Source organism: Anabas testudineus, chromosome 15 (genome assembly GCF_900324465.2).
Source record: "Anabas testudineus chromosome 15, fAnaTes1.2, whole genome shotgun sequence".
NCBI lineage: Eukaryota > Metazoa > Chordata > Actinopteri > Anabantiformes > Anabantidae > Anabas > Anabas testudineus.
The window spans coordinates 5,323,985-5,345,808 of record NC_046624.1 but is presented as its reverse complement, the minus strand read 5'-3'; the positions used below and the strand labels follow the sequence as shown (position 1 = coordinate 5,345,808).

Here is a 21,824-nt window from a genome sequence, read left to right as displayed (position 1 = left end):
TTTTCAAATGTGAAAACTAAAGGGTCAGTGTGTTTCTTAGGTGGATTTTACCTGGTAGAACAAATGCAGTGAAAACATGTAACTACTCGTAAATACCGCTAGGTGGCGTTATACTCATTACATGTCGCTCTGCAGCGCTACAGAAGGTTCAGGGGCCACAGACTTGAATAAGGTTGATGTTTGATGATGATGAGTTTCTTAGCATGATATTATTTTAAAGTGATAAAATGAATGAATGTTCCCGTGTGCAGAGAAAGTACATGCACGACCATCTGAATCAGAGAAAACTAATTTATTAGACTTTTTACTTTGCTATTGTGCTCAAGATTTAATAACGAATTTACATTTTTTTTATATTTTGCATACTAAACATAAAGATTACACGATCCTGTGTTTAATGAAGCTCGGCAGCGTGACAGAAAGTTAATTGGTATTATTTTTGATAATGGACAAGTTATTTTCTGAAACAAGTTTTGTGAAGGTGTCACTTTGGTCAACTGGTTAACTGTGGTGAACCATCTCACTATTTTATCATTCATTACAAACAACAACCATTAGATTAATTGAGAAATAGCTGAGCTCCAACTAACCATTTGGTTAAATGTTGGATGCAACAATGAATTTGTTCTATCAACAAATGAATGCATAATGTCGGAGAACATCATCACACGTTTCTCTGATATAAATATGTCTTTTTGTGGTTTTGGAAGAGAAGGGACAGAAAAGAAAACCTGACGTGTTTCCATCAGCTCTCAGCACAGACTGTCCCACCTACCTACCTGCCTCCCGGCTGCTGTACAGCCTACTGATAAGAGATCTGGTTCACAAAATCAAGTGTGGAAGGAGGAGGTGCGGAGAAAAGAAGTCGTATTGTGGAGAGGGAGAAAGGGAGACACCGAGGGAGGGGAAAAGGTCAGGGACACGGGGGGGTTCATCGTGCTGCCAGAAATAAGGAGAGTGTCTACACAAATGGTTTGGCAGTCGAAACCAAGGAGACGACGTGAAATAAACCAGCAACCCTCTCTCTACCACTGCCACATCTTCGCAAGGACTACTGTGGATATTTTAACGTCTTCGACGCCTTCCAGAGACAGTGTTGGTGCTTTAGTGAAGTTCAGGCAACTCTGACTGAATTCTGGACCGTGCGCAATTTGGACATTTTATTGCCACGCTGCGTCAGGATGCGCGTCCGTCCGCTGCTGGTCTTCCTCTGTCTGCTGTGCGCTGGACGCGCTCAGAAGTTCTCCGCTCTCACGGTAGGAAAAGACACACAACTCCCCGAAGAGGTCTAATTCAAATACAGGCTTAAAAGCACGGGGTTTAAAATGAACCATATGCCTGTGAACACCAGGTTCATTACGCACTGGTAATCTTTTTCCAACAGAAACTGTAACGAGAGAATTACAATTTTTAGTCAATATTTCATAAGACTGAACTTTTCTTGTGTCCTTTTTGTGAAAGTTTCACCCCAACCAGAACCGCTAATATTGAAAATTATGAATAAACACATTGAGAGATTTAAAAAAAAATCATTATGGTCTATGCTGATAATAAGTTATTTGCGACATGTTTCCATAAAAGTGACTATATTCTATGGATGCAAATTCAGACTCCTTTAAAGGTGGAATGTAAATAGCAATTGTTTATCAAATAGAGAGTTTTCCACTGGAAAACTGCATCTCGTTGTATTTCAGGATCTCTGCACATTGAGATGGCCAAGCTGCTGTCTTCCTTTTCAGAAGTTTACTGGTCTGTTTGCACCACTGTGGTTTGTTTTTAGTGCCTCTGCATGTCTGCCAGATCCTCAGCTTTTCTGCCTCTCTTGTTGTACAGTGGTTCCTTAGGTGCTGAGTGTGCCAGTATTTGAAGGTTTTCTGCACCAAAACACATGGCATTGTTTACAGCAGCAAAGCAGATGAGTGAAATTTCATGGTCACGATCAAGTGCAGGTACTGTTCGGAAGGAGGAATAATTAAGAGCAGAATGTGCACTGTCTGAGGCTTCCACCTTGATTTAGAGGCTGATGTGATAGTCACCTCCCCCAGGCACATTATTTATGTTCCGGGTGATGATGCTTTAAAATCCCATTGGAAACAAATGGCCATGAGTAGTTAACCTGCAGGTGAAGGGTTGGGGATCTTTCCCCCCGACGGCACTGTAGATGGAGTCGTGGAATGTGGGAGGAATTGTTGCACTCAGCAGAGCCTCCCCTAAATGTTCACCATCATACACAAATTTAAACAAAAATAATATCAGTACAGATAATGTGAGTGTTTCCTTATTGAAGTGTCAAGACTGGTGATATTTATCCAGCATTTAATGCGTTTGGCTGTGACACAATAAGCACTATGCTCTGGAAATGACTGTAAGAATGAGATTACACTGCATGATTCTGTGGTGAATATGTCTGTTTTTATACCTTCTCACTGTGATTCATTACGTCTTTTTTATTGGAAGAGTGCATGGAGCATGGCTTATTATATGAATGACACAGGAGAGTTTATTGCTGGTTTTGAAGAAAACGTCTCCATGTCATATTTTGTGCATATTTGAGGTCCAACAGGCAGTTAAATGCACGGGATATTTGCCCAGGTTATTCATGAAGCAGACTTTTTCCATAGTTTATGGATGTATGAAATATTGTGTGAAAAGATGAGGGCACGTACAACACTGGCTGCCTCCTTTTCAAACCTATACAAACCAATTTTACCATAACATATGGGTTCCATTGTTCATAAAATTGTGCACCTGCAAAGAGACATCTTTCTCATTTCCACACGACTATGAGTGGCCTCTCACACCAGCTCTCTTTTTTTCACAGCCTTTGATTGAGTTAGTTGCCTGCTTAAAGTCACTTTCTTCCTTTTCCACCATGCTGGAAACTAATGATCCCCTTTGCATCCTAGCATCCACGCAGGAAACTCCCGCCAAGGCCATTTAACATGTCGGTTCTCAACTGGGTCCCCCATTGACCCTGCAGAGCTGTGGTGTGAGGGGCCTCTTGGGGCTCTGGAAGCAGGGGCCTCCTAGCCCAGAAGGTCCTTATCAGCCTACAATGTGCTCTCTGCTGGAAGCTCACCTCCTCCATACTCCATTCAATCCCACAATACTGCAGAGCCAGTGGGAGGTAATAGGATTTGATTTGTATGCTGGTTGGTCTTGGAAAAAAACTTCCCTTACACTCCGCCCGTCTCGCCCTCTCTTGTGTGTCTCTTGTTCCTTTGCCAACCTCTTGTATTATTTGAGCAGATGCAAAAAAGCATCCTCCAAGAGAGCTGCACAAAGAAAAAAGACATCGTGAAAGGAGAGAAAGCAAAATAAAGAAAAAAAAAGTGAGAGCCAGCTGCCTGGAAGTAGACAAGAAAAGGATTTGAGCAATACGTGGTTTTGAGTCTAGACTCATTGAGAATATGTGTTCTGTCTTGTATGACTTTCCTTTTATGATCAATCAGGATGGAAGTTTGTGCTGCATGTAGCTGAGGCATAGGCCATTCATCATTCTCCACTGTGTTGCTGTGCATGCTGATGGTGCCAGCTTGGAGAGGCTGGAATGAGACATCAGGGGAGTGTCAGGGCTCTACCTTAGCCTCGCCCATCCATCACCACAGGCCAAACACACTGATGTGCAGAAGACAGCTCACTACCTTTTGGAACACACAGGAGGAAGAGGTCCTCAATGCACCATTAGTCTGACACTTCTTCCTCTTATTGGCTCCTGCTGCAGTGTGGCCTACTTTGACTGTGAAATAAACACTTGGATGTCTGATAGTGAATCTGGGTGGCTGATTTCATGGCTAACTGTGTTTTTCCATGCTGTGTCTTGGGGCTTTATCCTAAACTTGCAGGCACTTGGCACTCGGCTGTGTGCTGTACAGTGAACATTTAGGAGGTTGCTGAGCTGCTGAATGACTCTGTTTGGGTTGTCAGTCTGTTAGCTGGCAGGAACTAATGCTGATAATGCTAGTGTACTGTGACCACTGGGGTGGCCAGCGTAGTCTGTGGCGAGGCTGGCGGTCCACCACCAAGCATGCCCAGATGGATTCAGACACTATCAGAGAAGTTCCTGGCTTTGGAAGGTTGCGGTCTTCGGCAAAACCAGCTGTAAGACCAGTCTGCCACGCCTGCTGGACTTTATGTGAAGAAGTGAGTTCTGGGAGACAGAGTGAAGGGTGAGAGAAGGTCACTGCTCCAGAAGGATGTCATGGGAGGACAGTTGGAGAGAGAGAAACGGGGGTAGTGACGGGAGACTGTCAGTTAGATGCAGTGATGCAAACAATCCAAAAAATGCAGAGAAACTAATAAGTGGGGCAGGGTGGGAGGGAGAGCAAGGAAATGTGGGACCCAAAGAGAATACAACTATTCAGCAATTGAAAACGAACTGGAGTATCTCAGTGGTACTGTTCTACAAATATTGTACTTTATGTTTTGTTCTCAAATAAAAGTAGAACAGCAGTTATTCTAAAGATGACATTAAATAACAGGTGCTTACTTTATGGGGGACAATGTGGAGAATGTTTGAAACCGTCCACACATCATTAAAGTCAGACGTTTCTGTTGTTCAATCATTAATCAACTTTTCAGGCTTGTGGACTAAGTTAAGCCCTTGCTGATTAAGGCCTGAATGTGGATGTGAATGTTTTTTTTTTCACCATGTTCAACATGTAAGATCAAATATAAAACAACAGTAATGTCAAACACAAATTTTTCAGATTCCTATTTCAAATTCTTTCCTATCTTGGGATTTACCTTGGGGACTTTTGAGGGGATCCAAAATAAAGACTACTCTGTAATAGTGCTGCAATAGTCTGTGTTATCTTGCCTGAATTAAAACAATATTCTTTTTTAACTATCAGAAATAGGCAACATAAAAGGGAGGGATGAAAGTATTTTGAGAGTCGGACACAGGCTTGAGGAACGCTCAGTCCTCGGAAGGAAATGTTTCTCTGTCTCTGCAGTGAAGAAAGAGGTTGTAAAAAAAAGTTTCTTATTTTTTTACATTTTTAATTTTTTTTAATTAAATTCAAAGACTCCTCATGCCTTGCGGCTCGTCTTCCGATGTGTTTCAACGAGCCTCTCCTCTCTGATGTCCCCTCACAACCCCACCAGCACTCTAGGAAGATTTATGAGCGGGGTTGACAGAGTGGGCTGTGTCTCCCCCCAGGCTGGCCATGGGCAACGTTGCCTTTTCTGCCAACCCTCTTCCAGGTGCATGCAGCCCCGTAGCCTGGCTCGTCTAAATACAGGGGGCTTTCACCAAACCTCATCGCTCACTTCACTTGTAAGATATCAGACGCAGCAAATTTTAGTATTGATCATCCTGCCGTCTTTGTGGATGTGTGGACAATTTTGCCTGCTTTGTGCACCGACTGTGTGTGTGTGTGAGTAAAATGAAAGAAATCTGTCTGTGTGTCTGCTATGAATAATTAAAAGAGAGGGTATTCATATTTTGGACATGCATACACTGAAACCGGAATGAAAATGTCACAAAACAAAAGAGAAAACCGAATGAAAAATTAAAATATTTTCACATGTGCAAATATTTTCAATATGAGAGAAGACAAAGAGGGTTCAGAAACCTATTTATCTTTGGTTGTGACTGACTAAAACAGGACCTGCATGGGCATGGACATAGAGTTTTGTTATGTTTTGGTTTTTCCATTCTACCCAGGTCATTATTCCACTGAACTGAATGAATCACGCAAACTTTATGTAAACCCAGCGCTCACACTGTAGCAGCACAAAGCTTTCTGACATCTAGTTTATTCAGCCACTCTATCATTCACTGTCTTTTCATTCATTGTAGCAGTCACAGCTTGTTGCCACCCCCCTCACCACCACCGCCGTCCCATTGTGTGGCTTGGCGAGGGGGTTTCATACCACGGTGGCAGATACAATGGTGGCATTGATACAGGTGATCCAATGCGTTCAGCCAAGAGTCTCCATCCTTGTTTCTCTTTTCATGGCTTAGTAAAAAAAAAAAAAATCCTCAGCAGTGATTCCAGGTGCCAGCGTGCAGGTGTTGGCACAAACAAAGAGAAGAGGAAGCACCAGTCAAGTCTTCTCCAGTCTTTTATAGACAAAGACAAAATCATGGCTGCACCCTGACACACTTGTCTGTGGTTGGTCTGTGTGCTGTTGATCAATGCTTTCTGGTATATTGATAAAAGAATGTAGCATTTCTCCATTAATCTCTGATAAAGTTATGTATGACTTTAGCAATAGACACCTATATCCTTTTTGGGGGATTTGCCAAGCCCTAGTCATTGTAAGTTTTTCCAGAATCACACCTCTTGTTGTGATGATTGAACTTCAATGGTGCATTTCTCGCTGATTCCCAGAAATGGCTCATTTAGCAAATGTTTTCTCTGCTTATCTCCCAACTTTTTCACTTGTGCAGTTCCTGCGGGTGGACCAGGATAAGGAGTGCAACATGGAATGCAGCGGAGCTCCTCGCAAACCCCTGTGTGCCTCAGATGGCAGGACTTTCACATCTCGCTGCGAGTTCCTCCGAGCCAAGTGCCGCGACCCCCAGCTGGAGGTCATCCGAGGGCCATGCAAAGGTCAGATCATAAGTCACGCTTCAGCGCCGCCTGACGCTGTCAAATGCACAGAGTGGGTCACAGTAGAAACTTGTGGGTTAAATTCATTTCAGCATAATTGATTCTTTGAGTGCTGGGAGGATGAGTGAGGTTGACACAGTGAGAGTGGGTGGTGGGGCTTGCTGCTGTCTTGTTGATTTTGTCATTTCACACCATTTGTACTTTTTTGTTAGTTTATTAATATAGTCAGGTATTTTGTTTTTTTGCTGAAATTATTTTTGTTTACCTATAAATGTCATCCTTTGGTACAACAGATATAAATTACAAACAGTGTCACAGGACCAACAGCTTCCTTATTCCTTTGAAATGCCTTCAGCTCTCGCGCATCGACTTATTATGCAGAGGCGAAAGCCTTCGAATGAAATATCTTAAGAATGTATCGTGTCATTTTCATCTTACTTGATGTAAAGCTGAACATATGTGGTTGATGAAGGAAAGTCAGTGAGGTCAGGCAGCTCACAGACTCCATCATTGTTAAGAAGGAAGAGTCCATGCACCCCAATGCTGCAGCTCCGAACCCTCTCACCCCCGCCCTACTCACCAACTCTATACTGCTACTTCATCACTCTGCAGACTGGGGACAATGCCCCATTCTTACACATCACAATATTAGATCACTAATGCACTGAGCGTGAGCAAAAGGGGTTTGCTTAAAAAGAAGTCTCATATGATGAAAAAGCATTCCACGATTTTATGCCCGCGCTGGGTCTCTATGGCAACGTCTCTAAGCGGACATCTGGATGTGGCGGACAGCATCGAGACACAGAATAGAGGATTCCAGCTAGGGAGCTGAAAGGGACGAGAGTCCATGAAAGTCATATTGTATGCGTCAATAACATCGGGTCTACAAGGGTCCATACCCCCCTCTGCTTCTGGATGGCCAGGGTGAAAGACACAGCAGCAACAGCCGAGTCAGCAGCCGAAATAAACCAGAGGGCCAGTCTGCTCTAAAAGCACAGAGATGGGATTGTGTTCAAGGATGGTGAAACTGGCACCACATTTGTTTTCTATCACTGTTCTCAGAAGTGTCCTGTCATTTTTTCCAGTAAGATTTTTGCTCAGAGTCTTCTTGAGAAGGATGATGGTGTGGGGTTTTTCCATTGGAGCTAACTTTAGAGCTCCTCAACCCACTGTTTTCCTCCAACCGGAACATCCACCGTCTTACCCCCGCTCCTCATCAGTGACAGTGACACAAAAACTCTAGACTGAGAGAAACCAGCACACATTTCCCTGCATGTGTCTATTGCATGCTCTTCTGTAAACCATGCCAGCGACATGCGGCCTCCTCACCAGACTGGTGAACGTTTTTCAACTTAGTGTGAGTCATTATTTTAATGTGATTTCAACCTGCCAGCCAGACGAGCGCTGCGTGGCAGCTAATGTGCCACATAAGTAACCATCACACTCCTCGCTGCCCAACATTTCCGGAGAGTTTGCACAGCTGGTGCTGTTGGTCAGTTGAGATGAAGCAGGATGAGCCTTGGCTCTGACAGAGAGATGTGAAAATACTTAAGGTACACAAAGGTGAAAAATTGCTCCCACGCATTTATATTGACAAATACTTGGAGGATGGCTCTGGCTGATGGGAGGAGAGGTTCGAGGTTTTGAAGGAGAGTGAGACAGACTGAGTGAAGCTTTAAGGAAGGGTCAGGTTTTCCTTGTGCATCAGCCCTTTTCTTGGGTGACTGGAATGTTGTACAGGAGCTGCTTCACTCAGTAATGGCTTTACCACCAGGCACTGCGCAGGCTTGCCTGACTTGCTCTTAATAAGACCAGGGGTCTTGGTTCTATTCCCAGCCACACAAATATCTGCCACTTCCGAAATGTCTTAAATAGTTTCCCCGCCAGCATTTTTCTTCCACTCCTTATCATATGTGAGATTCAACATCTTCTCTTGACCTTTGTTGTTGGTATGGTGGTTTCATAGTTTGCAGCATAAGAAAATAGTTAAGCTGTGGGTTGAGTCATGGGTCTCTCTGATGTGTAGTGATTCTGGTGATTTGTGGTGTTTTCAGATACATCCAGATGTGTAGCAGAGAAGAAGTACACAGAGCAGCAGGCCAAGAAGCTCTTTCCACAGGTCTTTGTGCCTGTGTGCAACCCTGATGGCACATACAGCGAGGTAACAAAAAACGAAATGTAAATGTTTTAAATATGATGCAATGCACAGGACTAGTGAGGCCACGGTGGAAGAGACTAACTGTTTTTTGTGTTTATATGCTGTTTTATTATAGGTTCAGTGCCACAGCTACACTGGATACTGCTGGTGTGTTACCCCCGATGGCCGACCCATCAGTGGTTCAGCAGTGGCCAATAAGAAACCTCGATGCCAAGGTGGGTAAAACCCCTGCACCCAATCTTATGACATCTTTCTAAAAATGTACACACTTATGCCTATTGTATAACAGTTTAGTTCCCTAGTACATCTTATGACATAGAAAATGACTGATTTGCACTCAAATGCAGTTTCTGTAATTTTGTTTGGCAACAATGTTAAATCGAATTCAGCACAACAAAGCATGACATTCCATGTTTGTGGGAGGTGTAATCTTCGCTCCTGTGGGAAAGTGGTCAATGACTGGACCGACGGCCACAGGGTTTGATGGCCACCCGAGGACTGAGCGTTGCTCAAGGCATGGGGCTGTGGCGTAAATAAGCCTAGTAGAATATTCATTCAGCAGAGTTGAGCAACATAGTTAAACTGCAAGGAATGTAAGTGTTCTTGGAGGATGGTGTCTGCCAAGCAATCAAATAACCAATGCCACATGTCCTCACTGTGCATCTCCACGGGGCTGCGCTGGAAGCTGCTGCTGTCTACTTAGTGAAAAAGCTCCAGAATTACTGGGGCAGTAGCAGCAGTAGTCGTAACTGCCAACTGTACTTTATCCTTAGATATTTATATGAAGTCTAAAATGTTCAGAAACTGTAGCTCCATTGCAGGAAATCATTTCCCACTGTGGTTCACCCCCTACTTAGGTCTGATAGTGGTTAGTTGCAAAGATTTGTAATCTTCTGTGTTTTCTCACAAGTGAGAAGGTGTGTGGTGAAATTTAATTACTTTGAACTTGTCGCCTTTCAGGATCAAAACAAGAGAGAGCTACCACAAGAGAGCCAGGTAAAGCAGGTGAGACTTTAATTGAAGAAAATCCATTCTCAGCAGCACATTCAGTCCTTTTACATGTGGATGTGAGCTTTCGTGTTTCCTCGTGTACATGTGTGCACGTATTCTAAGCATGCATGGATGTACTGTATGTGTATTCATTTGTATTTCTGTCTGTTTGCCTGCATCTGTGTCAGAGATGTGCAGAGCGGGGTGCCTGTTAAGGCTTGCCTCTGTAATATTTTGTCAATTTGAGAGTGTGTGCAGCCTGGAGGCTAATATAAAAGCATTCTGTAACTGAGTAACAAGTCTTGGGCTTCGGTGCTCACCACCAGTGGCTACAGCGTCTATAACCTGTTGCCTTTACCAGGCAGCCAAACAGCAAAGGAGCAGCCAGAATGGAAGAACGCTGACTTTTCACAAGCTCTTCTTCCCTAACTTTATCTCTCTTCATCTTGGTTCCTTTTCAGCACAGTGTCATAAGAAACAAGGAAATGGTCACACTTTGTCCTCCAGCCTCCTTTCACTGTGTCTCATCAACCCTGTCTGCCCTCCTCCACATATAGAATCACTCACACAAGGTTTTCTCTGGCTCCACTCAAGATACTGTATATCTCACTCTGATCTTTTGAGACATTGTTTAACTGAAGTGACTTAAGGAAAAAAGGAAAAAGTTAATTTTGGGTAGATTTAGATCAATTCCTTATGTGATTGTGCGGGTTTGTATGAATGAAAGTGTGTATGTTTGTAAGAGAGAGAAAGTTTGTATTCGTCCACTTGTGTTTGTCACATGGGTTATTCCTGTCAGTGTGACATTTACGTCTGCACTTCTCTCTCTGTAAACAGTCTTGGGTATAGTGTCTGTCTGAACCCGGCCAACTCATTACACATAGATCAAGTGGGAATGCAAAATTTGAGAGAGGAGGCAGGGTGGTGGGAGAGGGACCGAGGGAGTCAAGGAGGTGGAGAGGGGGTTGTGGTTCAATTTGAACTGGTTGGATAAACAGGGTGGTGAAAAGCAGAATAAACTGTAGATTTGTGGTGTGCCAGCACTGAAAATAGCAGTGATTGCATCAATATTTTGATTCAGCAGAAGCCCATCAGCACCTAAGCATTCCACAGCAGTCAATGCTGCACTTTTATTATCAGAGTATTGGTAAAGTCAGACATCAAATGCCTAACCATAAACCCATTTCTAGTGCTTAACTTGATCAGTTTATTCACATGCTGGAAGCATATGCAGCTGACGACTGACAAACAGCAGTTAAACTAATGCTGCAAATGACCACAAATAGCGCGGGGGTTTCCTGGCAGATGCTAAAAGAGGTGTTACAGTCATGTAAAAGGCCACAAAGTAAAGATAGGTCATTAGTGGTTTGTCGTAAATCCGAATCATAAATACACTTTTTGAAATGGCATTTCCATCCGTTAAGTGAGCAGAGTAATAACACGTCTGCCCCAGTCAGTCACACGGACTGTATGTATTTTTATCCACCAGGCATCCTTGAGAAGATGAATGGCTGGCGTAGAAAAAAAAACATTAAATGCATTAAATATAAAATCCTGATTTTTGGAATGGAGAATTCCATAAAAAAAAATAAACTTAATCTCTCTCTCTGTTTGTGGAGCAACCCATAAGAGATACCCTGACTCATGCATTAACCGAGCTTTACTTTGAGCAGAATGAGTGACCCACACTGAGGTTAACCACACCTATGGCCGTGGTCTCACCCTAAGCATCTCAAAACCTCCATCCCCGTCTCCCTCTTACCACAAATCAAACAAATAAACAGAGACCAAATAAACACTGAGCATCATTCTTCCACTGTAAATTGGTTTATCTCAGCATTGACTACTGCATTCTCTCCCACCTTCACACAGCTTTCATAGCTCAAACGCAAGCGATGGAAAGATGGAGAAGATCGTCGGGGACAGCTTTCCCCTCCTCATTCATAATAATTTATCTCATTCTGTCCCCCATAGCACAAGGATCTCCCTTTTTGCATGAAGTGAAACTATGGGACTATATGACCACTATACTTCTGGTTGTCCTACCCTCTTATCTTGTTCCACTCTTCCTACACACCCCCCTCTTTCTCTTTACAACTGTCCTCACCTCTCCTACTGCCACCGTCCTTTCTGGCCGGGCAACGTGCAAATCTGACATAGTTAAGTGTTCTCTAATCTAGCTTACTCTCGTAATTGTAGTCTCCTTGCAAATATTCTCCATTCTAAATGCAGATGAGACTGGCCTAGTGGTGGATCCACAGCCTGCTGTAGATGAAGAAGGTGAGTTCTTATCTTATGATAATGTGCCCGTGTTTACTGAGACAGTAAATTTAATCCATCACCGCTGGACTGTTTTCTGATTTTATGCTAATGTTAGTTGATGAGACTGGAGAAGACGCAGTCATGGTCTACTTCCCTCTCTTTTTGTTGCTGTGTTTCTGGTCACAGCTGTCATTTGCAATTTAGTCTCCACTTCCACTCCAGCAGTTTGAGATACAATAACCTTGATGTGCCTTTTACAGTCTGTGAGTTTTGGAACAGCCAGGTTTGGCTCACATGATAATTTAGTGTGTTTTTATTCGGGGCTAATAAAGCTGCCTTGGTGATTTCTTTCAGACATCATTTCCCAGTATCCCACTCTGTGGACGGAGCAGGTTCGCAGCCGGCAGAACAACAGAACCAGAGCACCATGTGAGTTTCAAAGAATACTTTTTCCTTAATGACGGTGATCGGGTGTTTGCAAACCTCAACTGAAAGCATGCTCTGTGTTTTTCCTACTTGTGTGAGCAATCATGGTTTGAGGCTGTTCCTGTCTTCTAAGGACAGATGGTTGGTTGTGAAACCAATACATCTTGGTGTTGGAGTGCGTCAGGCTTTGAGGATCTGCTTCTCTGTGGTTCTTAGCGTTACAGCATATCTGTAATTATCAGCACATGGCACAAACACAGGATCTCCTATTCTTCTGGCTAGTCCATTCTGCTCTCCTCTTACACACGTACTGGTTTATCTTATTATACAGATCAGTTGCTTTTTTGCTCTTTGGGGAAATATGCTCCTTTTTGCATAAAACTATTTTGAGGCCAGCCTAAAGATGAGAACCCTGTGTGCGTTTGTGTGTGAATCCCATTATCATAATTTACAACCAATAAAAAAGCCTGAGAAATGCAGCATTGATGGTTTTGATTACCATGTGCTCTTTGGGGTATTAGGGTGAAAAAAAGCAGCCACCCCAACAAAGAGAGCACATACGGAGGAACTGGAGCGAAGAGAGTCGGTTGAGGAGGCAGGGAGGCATTTCATTTGGTTTCTTTTGTGTGGGTAAAGATCGCTAATGAAAATAAACAAAGAAAAGGGATATCCATAATCCCGCAGTAGCTTCCGTGCCTTGGGGCGAGCAAGGAAGAAAGGGAGAGATTGGTGATGAAAGCCAGAAGAGCTCTACTTCCATCCCTGAGTTTAATGCTCAAATTTTTGCTGGAGACAGCAGAGACAGATGCTGTCGCACAGAAAAAAGTGAGCCTGCTGAGGCTCTGCAAAACCACATCTTTCTCCCATGGAGACTGCTGCTTTCTCTATGTATGGACAAAAGAAAGTACTATGGGGAAAATGCAAACATATACAGTAGGTCCCTGATACTTTACAGCACCCAGCAGTAGTGTGTCACTGTGTGTGAGCGTGTGAAAGCAGCGGCCCGACTGACCACTGTTCTACTTTTTCCTTGCCTCTTTCTCTCTTTTGTCACACACATCCACAGAGGGCAGCTGAGTGTCCAAATATTTACATAACTTGGGGCATAGGGAGCTGTACTTAGTCATTAGCCCCTTAATGTCCATAAACAGTGCCAAGGGGGGGCTGATATAGCAGTCTACACACTGTCTCAGAGCACTCATCCTCCATCCCTTTGCCCTCCTTTGCTGGGATTCCTTTGCAGCAATGGTTAGAGTGTAATGAGAAAGCAGCTGCAAACAGTGCATGTTGTAGAAATCCGAAGTGTTAGCCAGATCTGATTAGGAATGTCTTCAAATTTAAACTTTAAACAAACCAACTTGTTTATATCAAGTGTGTGTCTGGACCTTGTATTTGCCAAGTCACACGACCTAGACCACCTAAGTGACTGCTGTCTTCACAGGTGGTTAAGTGTTTGTGTGAGGAATCCACTGACACCTATGTTGATTCCTGTATCTTTACTACTACTACCTCTCTCCAGCCTCGTCATGTGATCAGGAGCAGCAGTCAGCTCAGGAAGAGGCAAGGCAGCACAAGAACGATGCTGTGTTCATACCAGACTGCGCCCAAGGAGGACTGTACAAGCCTGTCCAATGCCATCCTTCCACCGGCTACTGCTGGTGTGTGCTGGTGGACACCGGACGGCCCATACCTGGGACTTCCACCAGGTAAGAGAAACTTCACCTATCCAAATTTGAGGGCTTATCTCTGGCAGGTTTCCAAGATTCACAGAATTTATTTTAGCCACCATAGCATATTAGAGATGCCAGTTAATAGAGAGGCTGTCTAACTGGATGACCAGCTTTATGCCCTCTGCAAATATCTTCTAAATGTCCTAGAGTAAAACTGAGCCTAATCCTCCCTCTCAACATTTTCAGGTTTATAGTAATTCCAAGAAAACCATATATAAAAATCAAGTAACTCAGAAAAAACAGGTTTCTCAGTTTGTATCCCGAATGCACATTAGTCACATAATTATGCAGACAAACATGGTCTGGTGAGTGGCAGGTCAGAGGTCAGTCAGGCTGGCAGAGCGGTAGACACTGGTACACTCTTACTGAACAGCGAGGCTGAGTATCAGATTAACAAGGCTCCAGGCAAAGTGCCAGACTGCACATAAGCACACATATGGAAGTGTGGATTTTCCCCCTTCTCTCTCCCTGTCCCAGGTCAGCTATTGGCCCAGTCACACAGCAGCAGTCGAGACTCCATCAGCTCTCAGAGAGGCAGTTAAAGCTTCCTTGTGTCCCATGCTCCCTGTCTGCCTCTCTCTCTATCTCTTTCTTTCCCATCATAACTCCCCCTTTCCTTCCTCATACCAGCTCCAAATCCTTCCCTTCTTTTTGGATGTTTTTCACAGCCTCTGGTTTGCCACAAAACAATCATTTCAATTCCTGTAATTTAATTGGAAAACATGGAAATCTGCTCTGATTTTATACTGAGGATGGTTTTATTTAAGTTAGTTATAAACACCCTTTCACTTTGAATGAAATGGCATTTTCTCACATGACGAATGCTCTGTTGCAGGTATGAACAGCCAAAGTGTGATGGCAATGCCAGGGCCCACCCAACTAAAACTAAGGACCATTTCAAAAGCAGACATCTCCAAGGTGGGTCTCTAAAGACTGGACTCAGGTCTGTTTTTCCTCTCTGTTCAGACCACATGGTGAAGTTCTTCAGTAGTCGGCCTCGAACCGCTGCTGTGCTTCCAAGGTTGTGATAACACTGTGTGAGTGTGTGTTTGTGTTTGTTGACATCATTAGCATTGTTGGTCAAGGAAATACTTGATAAAGAGTTGAGGATTTCCAGATACTGCTCCTCAGTGGTCAATAAGCAAAGAGACAGAGATTGATCAGGACCAGAATTAATCTTTAACTGACAGGGCAAATGGAGGACAGCAGGATGCTATCACGGAGGAGAAACAGCAGGGAGGAAAGGTAGAGATAATAGGTAATAGGATGCAAGAGGTAGGTACTGAAAGACTGACAGCAGTGTAGATAAGGGGTTTGGGCATAGTGGTCATGGAGTGGGATTAATTACAGGTGAGATTTTGGTAACTGGATGCCCTGCTGATATAGGGCATCACTTATTTTGCAGGGCAGCCACAAACTATGTGTTTTGTCATTTAATTTTAGAACTGCATGTAAATCAATTTCTCATTTCTACTTACCATAGACATAGTAACAGTTTTAAAATTTTGAGTTTAAGAACTGTGAAATATTTTTGTTTCAATTACATATTACTAAGTGATAATTATGGCTATATTCCATTTTATCATCAGTATCATTACATGATTTGTCATAATACCAGTGCAAAGTAGAGTTATAGGTTTCAAGTGCTGCATATAACCAAATCCCAGTTTAAAGCTGACTGGTTCTTGGCAAATTTGCTGTTTTTTGTGGTTTGTTAAACATGTTAATAATCCAGCAATGTATAAACAGAGCTGCCACTGTTCCTGTCCCATCCGTAACTGTTTATGTAACAGTGTACTGGGCCAGAGTTGTGCTCTCTGCTTGCAGGTGCTGCATTTAGCAGCAGAGCAGCACTCTGTCTCTGTGTCAAGGACTCTAGTACAGTGTGTATAAAACAGTGGGATAGACAGTCACAGCTGAATGCTTGTTAGACTAACAAATGTACTCATCTTAGCCTTCCAGTGGTACTAAGGGTGTATATTGTTGCAAAGATATTGAGCAGGGAAAATTACAATGTGTAATTGTCAGCATGGGGTGTGAGTGAAGGGATGGAAAACAGCCAGGTATCCAATGAGAAAGAACTTAAACTCTACCTAACACGCCCTACACACATGGTAGAAAACATTTGTGCTCATTCAGCTATGTAATCACCAAACACACACAATTACACAGACTTCATTCTAAACCTGTCTAAAAAAAACCTGGACCATATCAGCCAGTCCTCCAATTCTAAAATATGCCAGGACACGGTCAAAAAATGCAGCATCTTGTTTTCTTTATGATCCATTGCGTCAGTGGTTGTAAACTCTGTTACTGTATGATGCAGGGATAATTACAAATGTTGCCTTCACATTGCTGCAGCCCATTTACTGTTGAAGCGCTGGTGTTGAGAGGTTTATGGGGCGAGATGCGAGAAAGGAGCAACTTGCCCTGAAAGCAGCAGGAGAGGAAAGCAGAGTATTTGGCTTCTTTTCTCCCCAGAGTGGGATCATGGGGTAGCACTAGGGCAGGCATTGGGAGCTGTGGCTATGAGTGCTGACAGGGCTCTGCCCCATGTGGCTCCATAGAAAAACACTGCTTCTTATTGACAGTAGCACATGGGCACACGCATGCAAACATGCACTTACTGGCCAACTTTCTGCAGGCAGTAGATATGGCTTATAGAGGTGTATAAATAGTGGTGCATATTTCATCTTTTCAACAAGAAAGAAAATGTCATCATTTGAGGCTTTCTTAAGTTGATTCCATCCTGCGTCTGTCAAACTTGGGCATTACATAATTATAATCATTATGGGACTAAGACAGCAGTCATCTGCTGCTGCAGCCTTGAAGTGAACGGAAAATGGCCAGACTCAATTTCCTTTGAAGGACAGCAGGAACATTTGTGTCCTGTCCCTCAGCTAAACAGTGTCCAAACAGACAGAAGCTGATCTGTCCTGCTCCTAGATGAAAAATGTTTGCTGCCAGGAGGAAGTGACTGGAGCCTTACCTGATGGCTTCCCATTTGAATGAGGTGGCGACATGGTCAGATTCCAGCAGCATTACAGTGAGGACATATGCTATCCATGAAAAACACTAAGCCACAAACAAGTCCAACTGCGTCGCACAAATCTCTCTCCAGACCCAAGCCAGATAAAACAATTTGCCTTCTAAGGGTGCAATTGTGTGACTGTCTAGACTGATTTACCACAAGAGTCTCCACAAGGCACCAGTTTGGCCATGAACAGGTGGGTCAGATATTTTACTGGCCTGCACAAAGGAAGAACCTACTAAAACCTTGTGCAGGTCTGTTCTGCATGCAAAGGAGACCGTTTGGACATGTGAATGTTTCAGTCCTAAGCAGAGCAGGCTGCTAAGGCCACGTGCTACTTGGGAAAGGTGTAGTGGAGGATGGATGGTGGGTGTTTACGCCGATGCTGGTCGCCACCTGTTAGAAAGGGGTGAAGCATGCTATTATCTCTTAACGCAGGAGAATCTGGCCCTGCAGGCCTGAGTCATAAAAAGAGTAGCGAGAATTTCTTCTGCTTCACAAGCAGAATGGCAAAAGGAAGCTGGACTGTGAGAAAGCAGAGGAGAGCCGGGAGAGGAATCCAGGAATCTCTCAGGCCTCCATCGCCTTCAGCTCTTCCACAACAACCTTGGCCTCTTCTCTCTTAAAACTATAAGACCCAACAGATAATTACTATCATTAGGGTCATTCCACTCTAGTTGTCCCTCATTTTAATTTTTTCCCATCATTCTGCATGTAATAATGCTCCTGTTGTTGGTTTTAGTTGGGCAGTTAATTACAGATTTTACATTATAGGTTTAGATTTATGGGTTAATTACAGCTCTTCTCCAAATGACATTTTTAACGGTAACGCCACCATCTATCGAAAATCTGCTGTGACAAATAGTAACACAGTTGTCAGAACTGTATTATGTCGCTTGATGTCCAAGGTGAATTGCAGGTGATCTGTGGAGCGTCCATATATACAATATTAAGTAACGTCTCCTGTGCCTCCAGCTGTCAAAACCACTCGCGGGCCTCGAGGATGATTGACAAGTACCCTCTTCCTCCTCCAGATGAGGGGAGGCCTGACAATTTACGAGAGGGCGTAAAAGACAACTGCGACAGTGTTATTTGGGTTTATTTTCTCCTCTGCCATTTTTATGTGTTGTTCACTTTAAAACTACACCGCCTGTTACATGACGTCCCACCCCAGACATTTATTAGGCCACCTATGATGCCGGCATTCCACGCCACACGTTGTAATGTTAACTAGGGGATCATTTTTTCTGTGTTTGCTGACATGTACATACACTTTTGTCCACTTGAATAGCATAATGCATGCTTGTACACACTAATTGAAGTATCTGCGCTTTATTTTCCAGGCTGTCCCGGGGCAAAGAAAACAGAGTTCCTGACAAGTGTTCTTGACGCGCTGTCAACAGACATGGTGCACGCCGTGACAGATCCAGCATCCGCCGGAAGGTATGACATTTGGAAGTGGATATGTTCATCATATGATTACTGATGTTTGGTCATTTACCAAAAAGATTCCCAATTATTTTTGACAGTTGGATGAAGTGATGGATGCTCATTTATTATGAACTGATATTTGTCATTTAGAGTGGCCGAACCTGACCCAAGCCACACTCTGGAAGAGAGAGTAGTTCACTGGTACTTCAGTCAGCTGGACAAAAACTCCAGTGGGGATATTGGAAAGAAGGAGATCAAGCCTTTTAAACGCTTCCTGCGCAAGAAGTCCAAGCCAAAGAAGTGTGTGAAAAAGTTTGTGGAGTACTGCGACATCAGCAACGACAAGGCACTGTCTCTGCAAGAGCTGATGGGCTGCCTCGGGGTGACCAAAGAAGAAGGTGAGCTGAACAACACAATATCTACATGCACTGGGTCTTGAAAATTGATTTAAGTTTGATGATACAATAGTCAAATTATTTTTTTTCTTAGATCATAGCTGAAGTCCAGCTCAGAATTTTTCCACAAGCCATAGTGGTACACAAGAGGCTGTGGTAAGCCTGATAAAAGTGTGGAGGCAGATAATGGATTAATCAGTAGCTAGTTGTTTAACATTATTATAGCACTGACTTACAGTCGTAATATGCAAATGTAAAAGAGTGAAAAGTCGCAAGACAGAATTTTTAGGACTAAACAGGAATTATCTATGTTTTTGATATCAACAACCATTTGGGACAGCTGTTAGTGAAGGGTCAGTTATATCTATGGAGGCTGATGTTGAATGATTTGATGTTTGAATTTACTTGACTTTTTTGTCATAATTGCAATGTTTTTGTGACCTTTATTTCATTGATTTGTCTCACAGGGTCAAAACCTGGAGAAGGCCTATCTTCCAGTAAACTAGTACGTAAACTGCTATTCCCAAACCGGGGGATTAAATAAGGACACATGAAATAATACTGTTACTAAAAATACAGTCAATAAAAAAGCTGTGCCACGTGTCTGATGCCATTTTAACTTCCTCTCCTCAGAATCCCTTGAAGAAGCAGGGCTAAGCCAGCAACTGAGATTTCCCCTCCTCCACGGAGAATCTGCCCTGACCAATCGGCAATAATGGAAACCATAGTATTTGCACTTTGTACTTTAAAAATGTAAATTCACTTTGTAGAAATAAGGTATTTAAACAGACTGCTGAATCTGTGAATGATGTAGTTAGCTTTTTATGTCCTGACAAACAAAAATTATTTAACACATACAATGTATGTGTCCTTTGTGTGTCTAAAAAGTACTTTTCAGAGTTGTACAAGTTTTAATATTTGATGTTACATTTTGTGCCCCTTCCCACATTGTACTTTTCTTCCCATGTTGATGATGTTAATGCAGCTATATGGATAGTTTGCTACACAGCTATAATAACTTCACACATCTGATCTGAACTGATCTATAGCATCTCTGTCTTTGCTTTGTACAGCAGTTTTTAAACATGCATCCTAAAACCATCCTACGTGTTCACATGTAATCATGTTTATTAGAAATAAAGAACTCTTTTATACATTTTGTGAGCCTGCCTGTCTCAGTATGTCAAAGATGTATCCCTTTAGTTAGACTTCTATATTATGGTATGTCTTTTCCTAATGTGTGTTTTCTTTCCATGTCTTTAATAAACCACCATGTTGTCTTCAGGAGCCAAGTATTAGTCATACATACATAGCAAAAGTTGTGTATCATCCCAACTTGCCAAATCCCCTGAGGAAACATTTCAGAATTCCAAAAATTTATGGTACTTATCTCTGCTCTCGTCACAAATTTCCCACATGGACTGAAGACAGATAAATGGATCAATATTGGCTGTGTGTAGTGGGAGTGCCCATTAAAAGGGTAGTGTACGTGTCAGCGCATGTGTCTCTGAATGTGTATTTGCATAAGGTATACTCACAGTACTTTGTATATGTTAAATGTACACTTGAAACAGCATTCAGCATAGGGTGGCCTTGACACATTACACTACTGTACATTGTTCCTGCCTGATTATGTTGGGGCTACTAAACGCTAAGCTGTTGCTTTTCACACAGAAAGTCTGCTCATAGGGCAAAGTGTCTGACCTCAGGCTGACCTGCTCACTCAGGCTTGGCTTCTAATTCATGATTAACCTATCAGCCTCTTTTCTGCAGCATAATCCACCCAAATGGTCAAGTTGTAGCACCACAGAGAAACAGAGGAGAGAGTATAGCCATTTGCTCTAAAATGGTGGAAAATAGATGAGTAACCCATGGCCTTCTTAAGCTCTTTCTCTATCCACTTCAACAGATAAGTCAAATCTGCAAGCAGCAAGTCCCGCAGCAGCAACAGATCTCCTATTAGTACCCAGCTCATATGTGTATTGATAACCAATCCTTTCTATGCATCTGAAATCATTTGGGGTTGTTTGCTAAAACACATCTTTCTAATTATAAACTCACAATTAAGCTCCATCTTTTTGCTACATCCCTAATTTCCATCCATATTCTGGGTCCAAATGCACCCAAAGGTGCAGCACTATGCCCAGAACAACATTTGCTTTCGTCAAACAGCCATGTAATCTGTTAATGTGGCTGTGCTTGTTACAGGTGCAGCAGCTCAGACGCTAGTGCTCACTGCTGCTCTCTTCATCCAACAAACTCATCAACCTTCACCTAAACCTCTTGCCAACTCCTTCTGCTGAAACTCTAACCTCCACCTAAAACAATGCTAAAGCCTTGTCGTGTGTGATTTCTACTCTCTTGGGCTGAGATGCACATAAACACCTTTTACAGTTTGGCTTTTTGTCAAGACATGGTTTTCTAAATATGTTCCCCTGATGACTTGGATTCTTGCCTGAACTGATGAAATAGCTGAATAAAAGCATCCAAACCTTTTGGCCCAGTGACCAGCACTGTCTCACCACTGGCGTGGTCTCTGTCTCTCTCCTACTCCTCAGTCCTGCTTCCTCACTTCTCACATATGCACAAACATACTGCCTGAGCACAGAGATACCATTGAGTGGGGTTTGTGGGCACAGTTTGTGTGCTTTAATGGGCAAGAGGAGGCACCCAATCTCACCACTGGCAGGCCCCTAAGGCTGCGGACTTGTGAAAAAAATTACTGTCAAAAGCCATCAGGGCTTTAATAGCCTCTGGCTCAGGTGCAGCTTTCCCCTGGCCTTCAGAGGGGCTCTGGTCTGTGGGTAAACAGAGTAAGGACGGTCTGCACCCACTACTACT

The 21,824-nt window shown here is 43.1% G+C and overlaps 1 protein-coding gene across 4 annotated transcripts; it reads left to right on the top strand.

Annotated features, from left to right (window-relative positions):
- The first annotated feature begins 837 nt into the window (after positions 1–837).
- Positions 838–20,139, top strand: smoc2 (SPARC related modular calcium binding 2). 4 transcript variants are annotated; one of them, XM_026356418.1, is made up of 13 exons: positions 838–1,256; positions 6,398–6,560; positions 8,615–8,721; positions 8,834–8,933; positions 9,679–9,714; positions 11,941–11,988; positions 12,325–12,399; positions 13,916–14,102; positions 14,962–15,044; positions 18,501–18,600; positions 18,739–18,986; positions 19,451–19,488; positions 19,617–20,139. In XM_026356418.1, exons 1-13 carry the CDS (start codon positions 1,182–1,184, stop codon positions 19,638–19,640), a joined length of 1,284 nt encoding a protein of 427 aa, XP_026212203.1. In that variant the 5' UTR covers positions 838–1,181; the 3' UTR covers positions 19,641–20,139. The 4 variants fall into 4 exon arrangements, with proteins under 4 accessions (XP_026212203.1, XP_026212201.1, XP_026212200.1 ...); XM_026356416.1 differs by having other exon boundaries at positions 11,908–11,988; XM_026356415.1 differs by having other exon boundaries at positions 9,679–9,723; positions 11,908–11,988.
- The last annotated feature ends 1,685 nt before the right edge of the window (positions 20,140–21,824 follow it).

What these genes read in the sequence shown, in the direction of transcription:
- smoc2 (XM_026356415.1), top strand. Translation starts at nt 1,182, where the DNA reads ATGCGCGTCCGTCCGCTGCTGGTCTTCCTCTGTCTGCTGTGCGCTGGA. An exon ending in AAGAGAGCCAGGTAAAGCAG is followed by an intron (nt 9,724 to 11,907) that starts GTGAGACTTTAA and finishes TCGTAATTGTAG; the next exon opens with TCTCCTTGCAAATATTCTCC. An exon ending in GCCTGCTGTAGATGAAGAAG is followed by an intron (nt 11,989 to 12,324) that starts GTGAGTTCTTAT and finishes GATTTCTTTCAG; the next exon opens with ACATCATTTCCCAGTATCCC.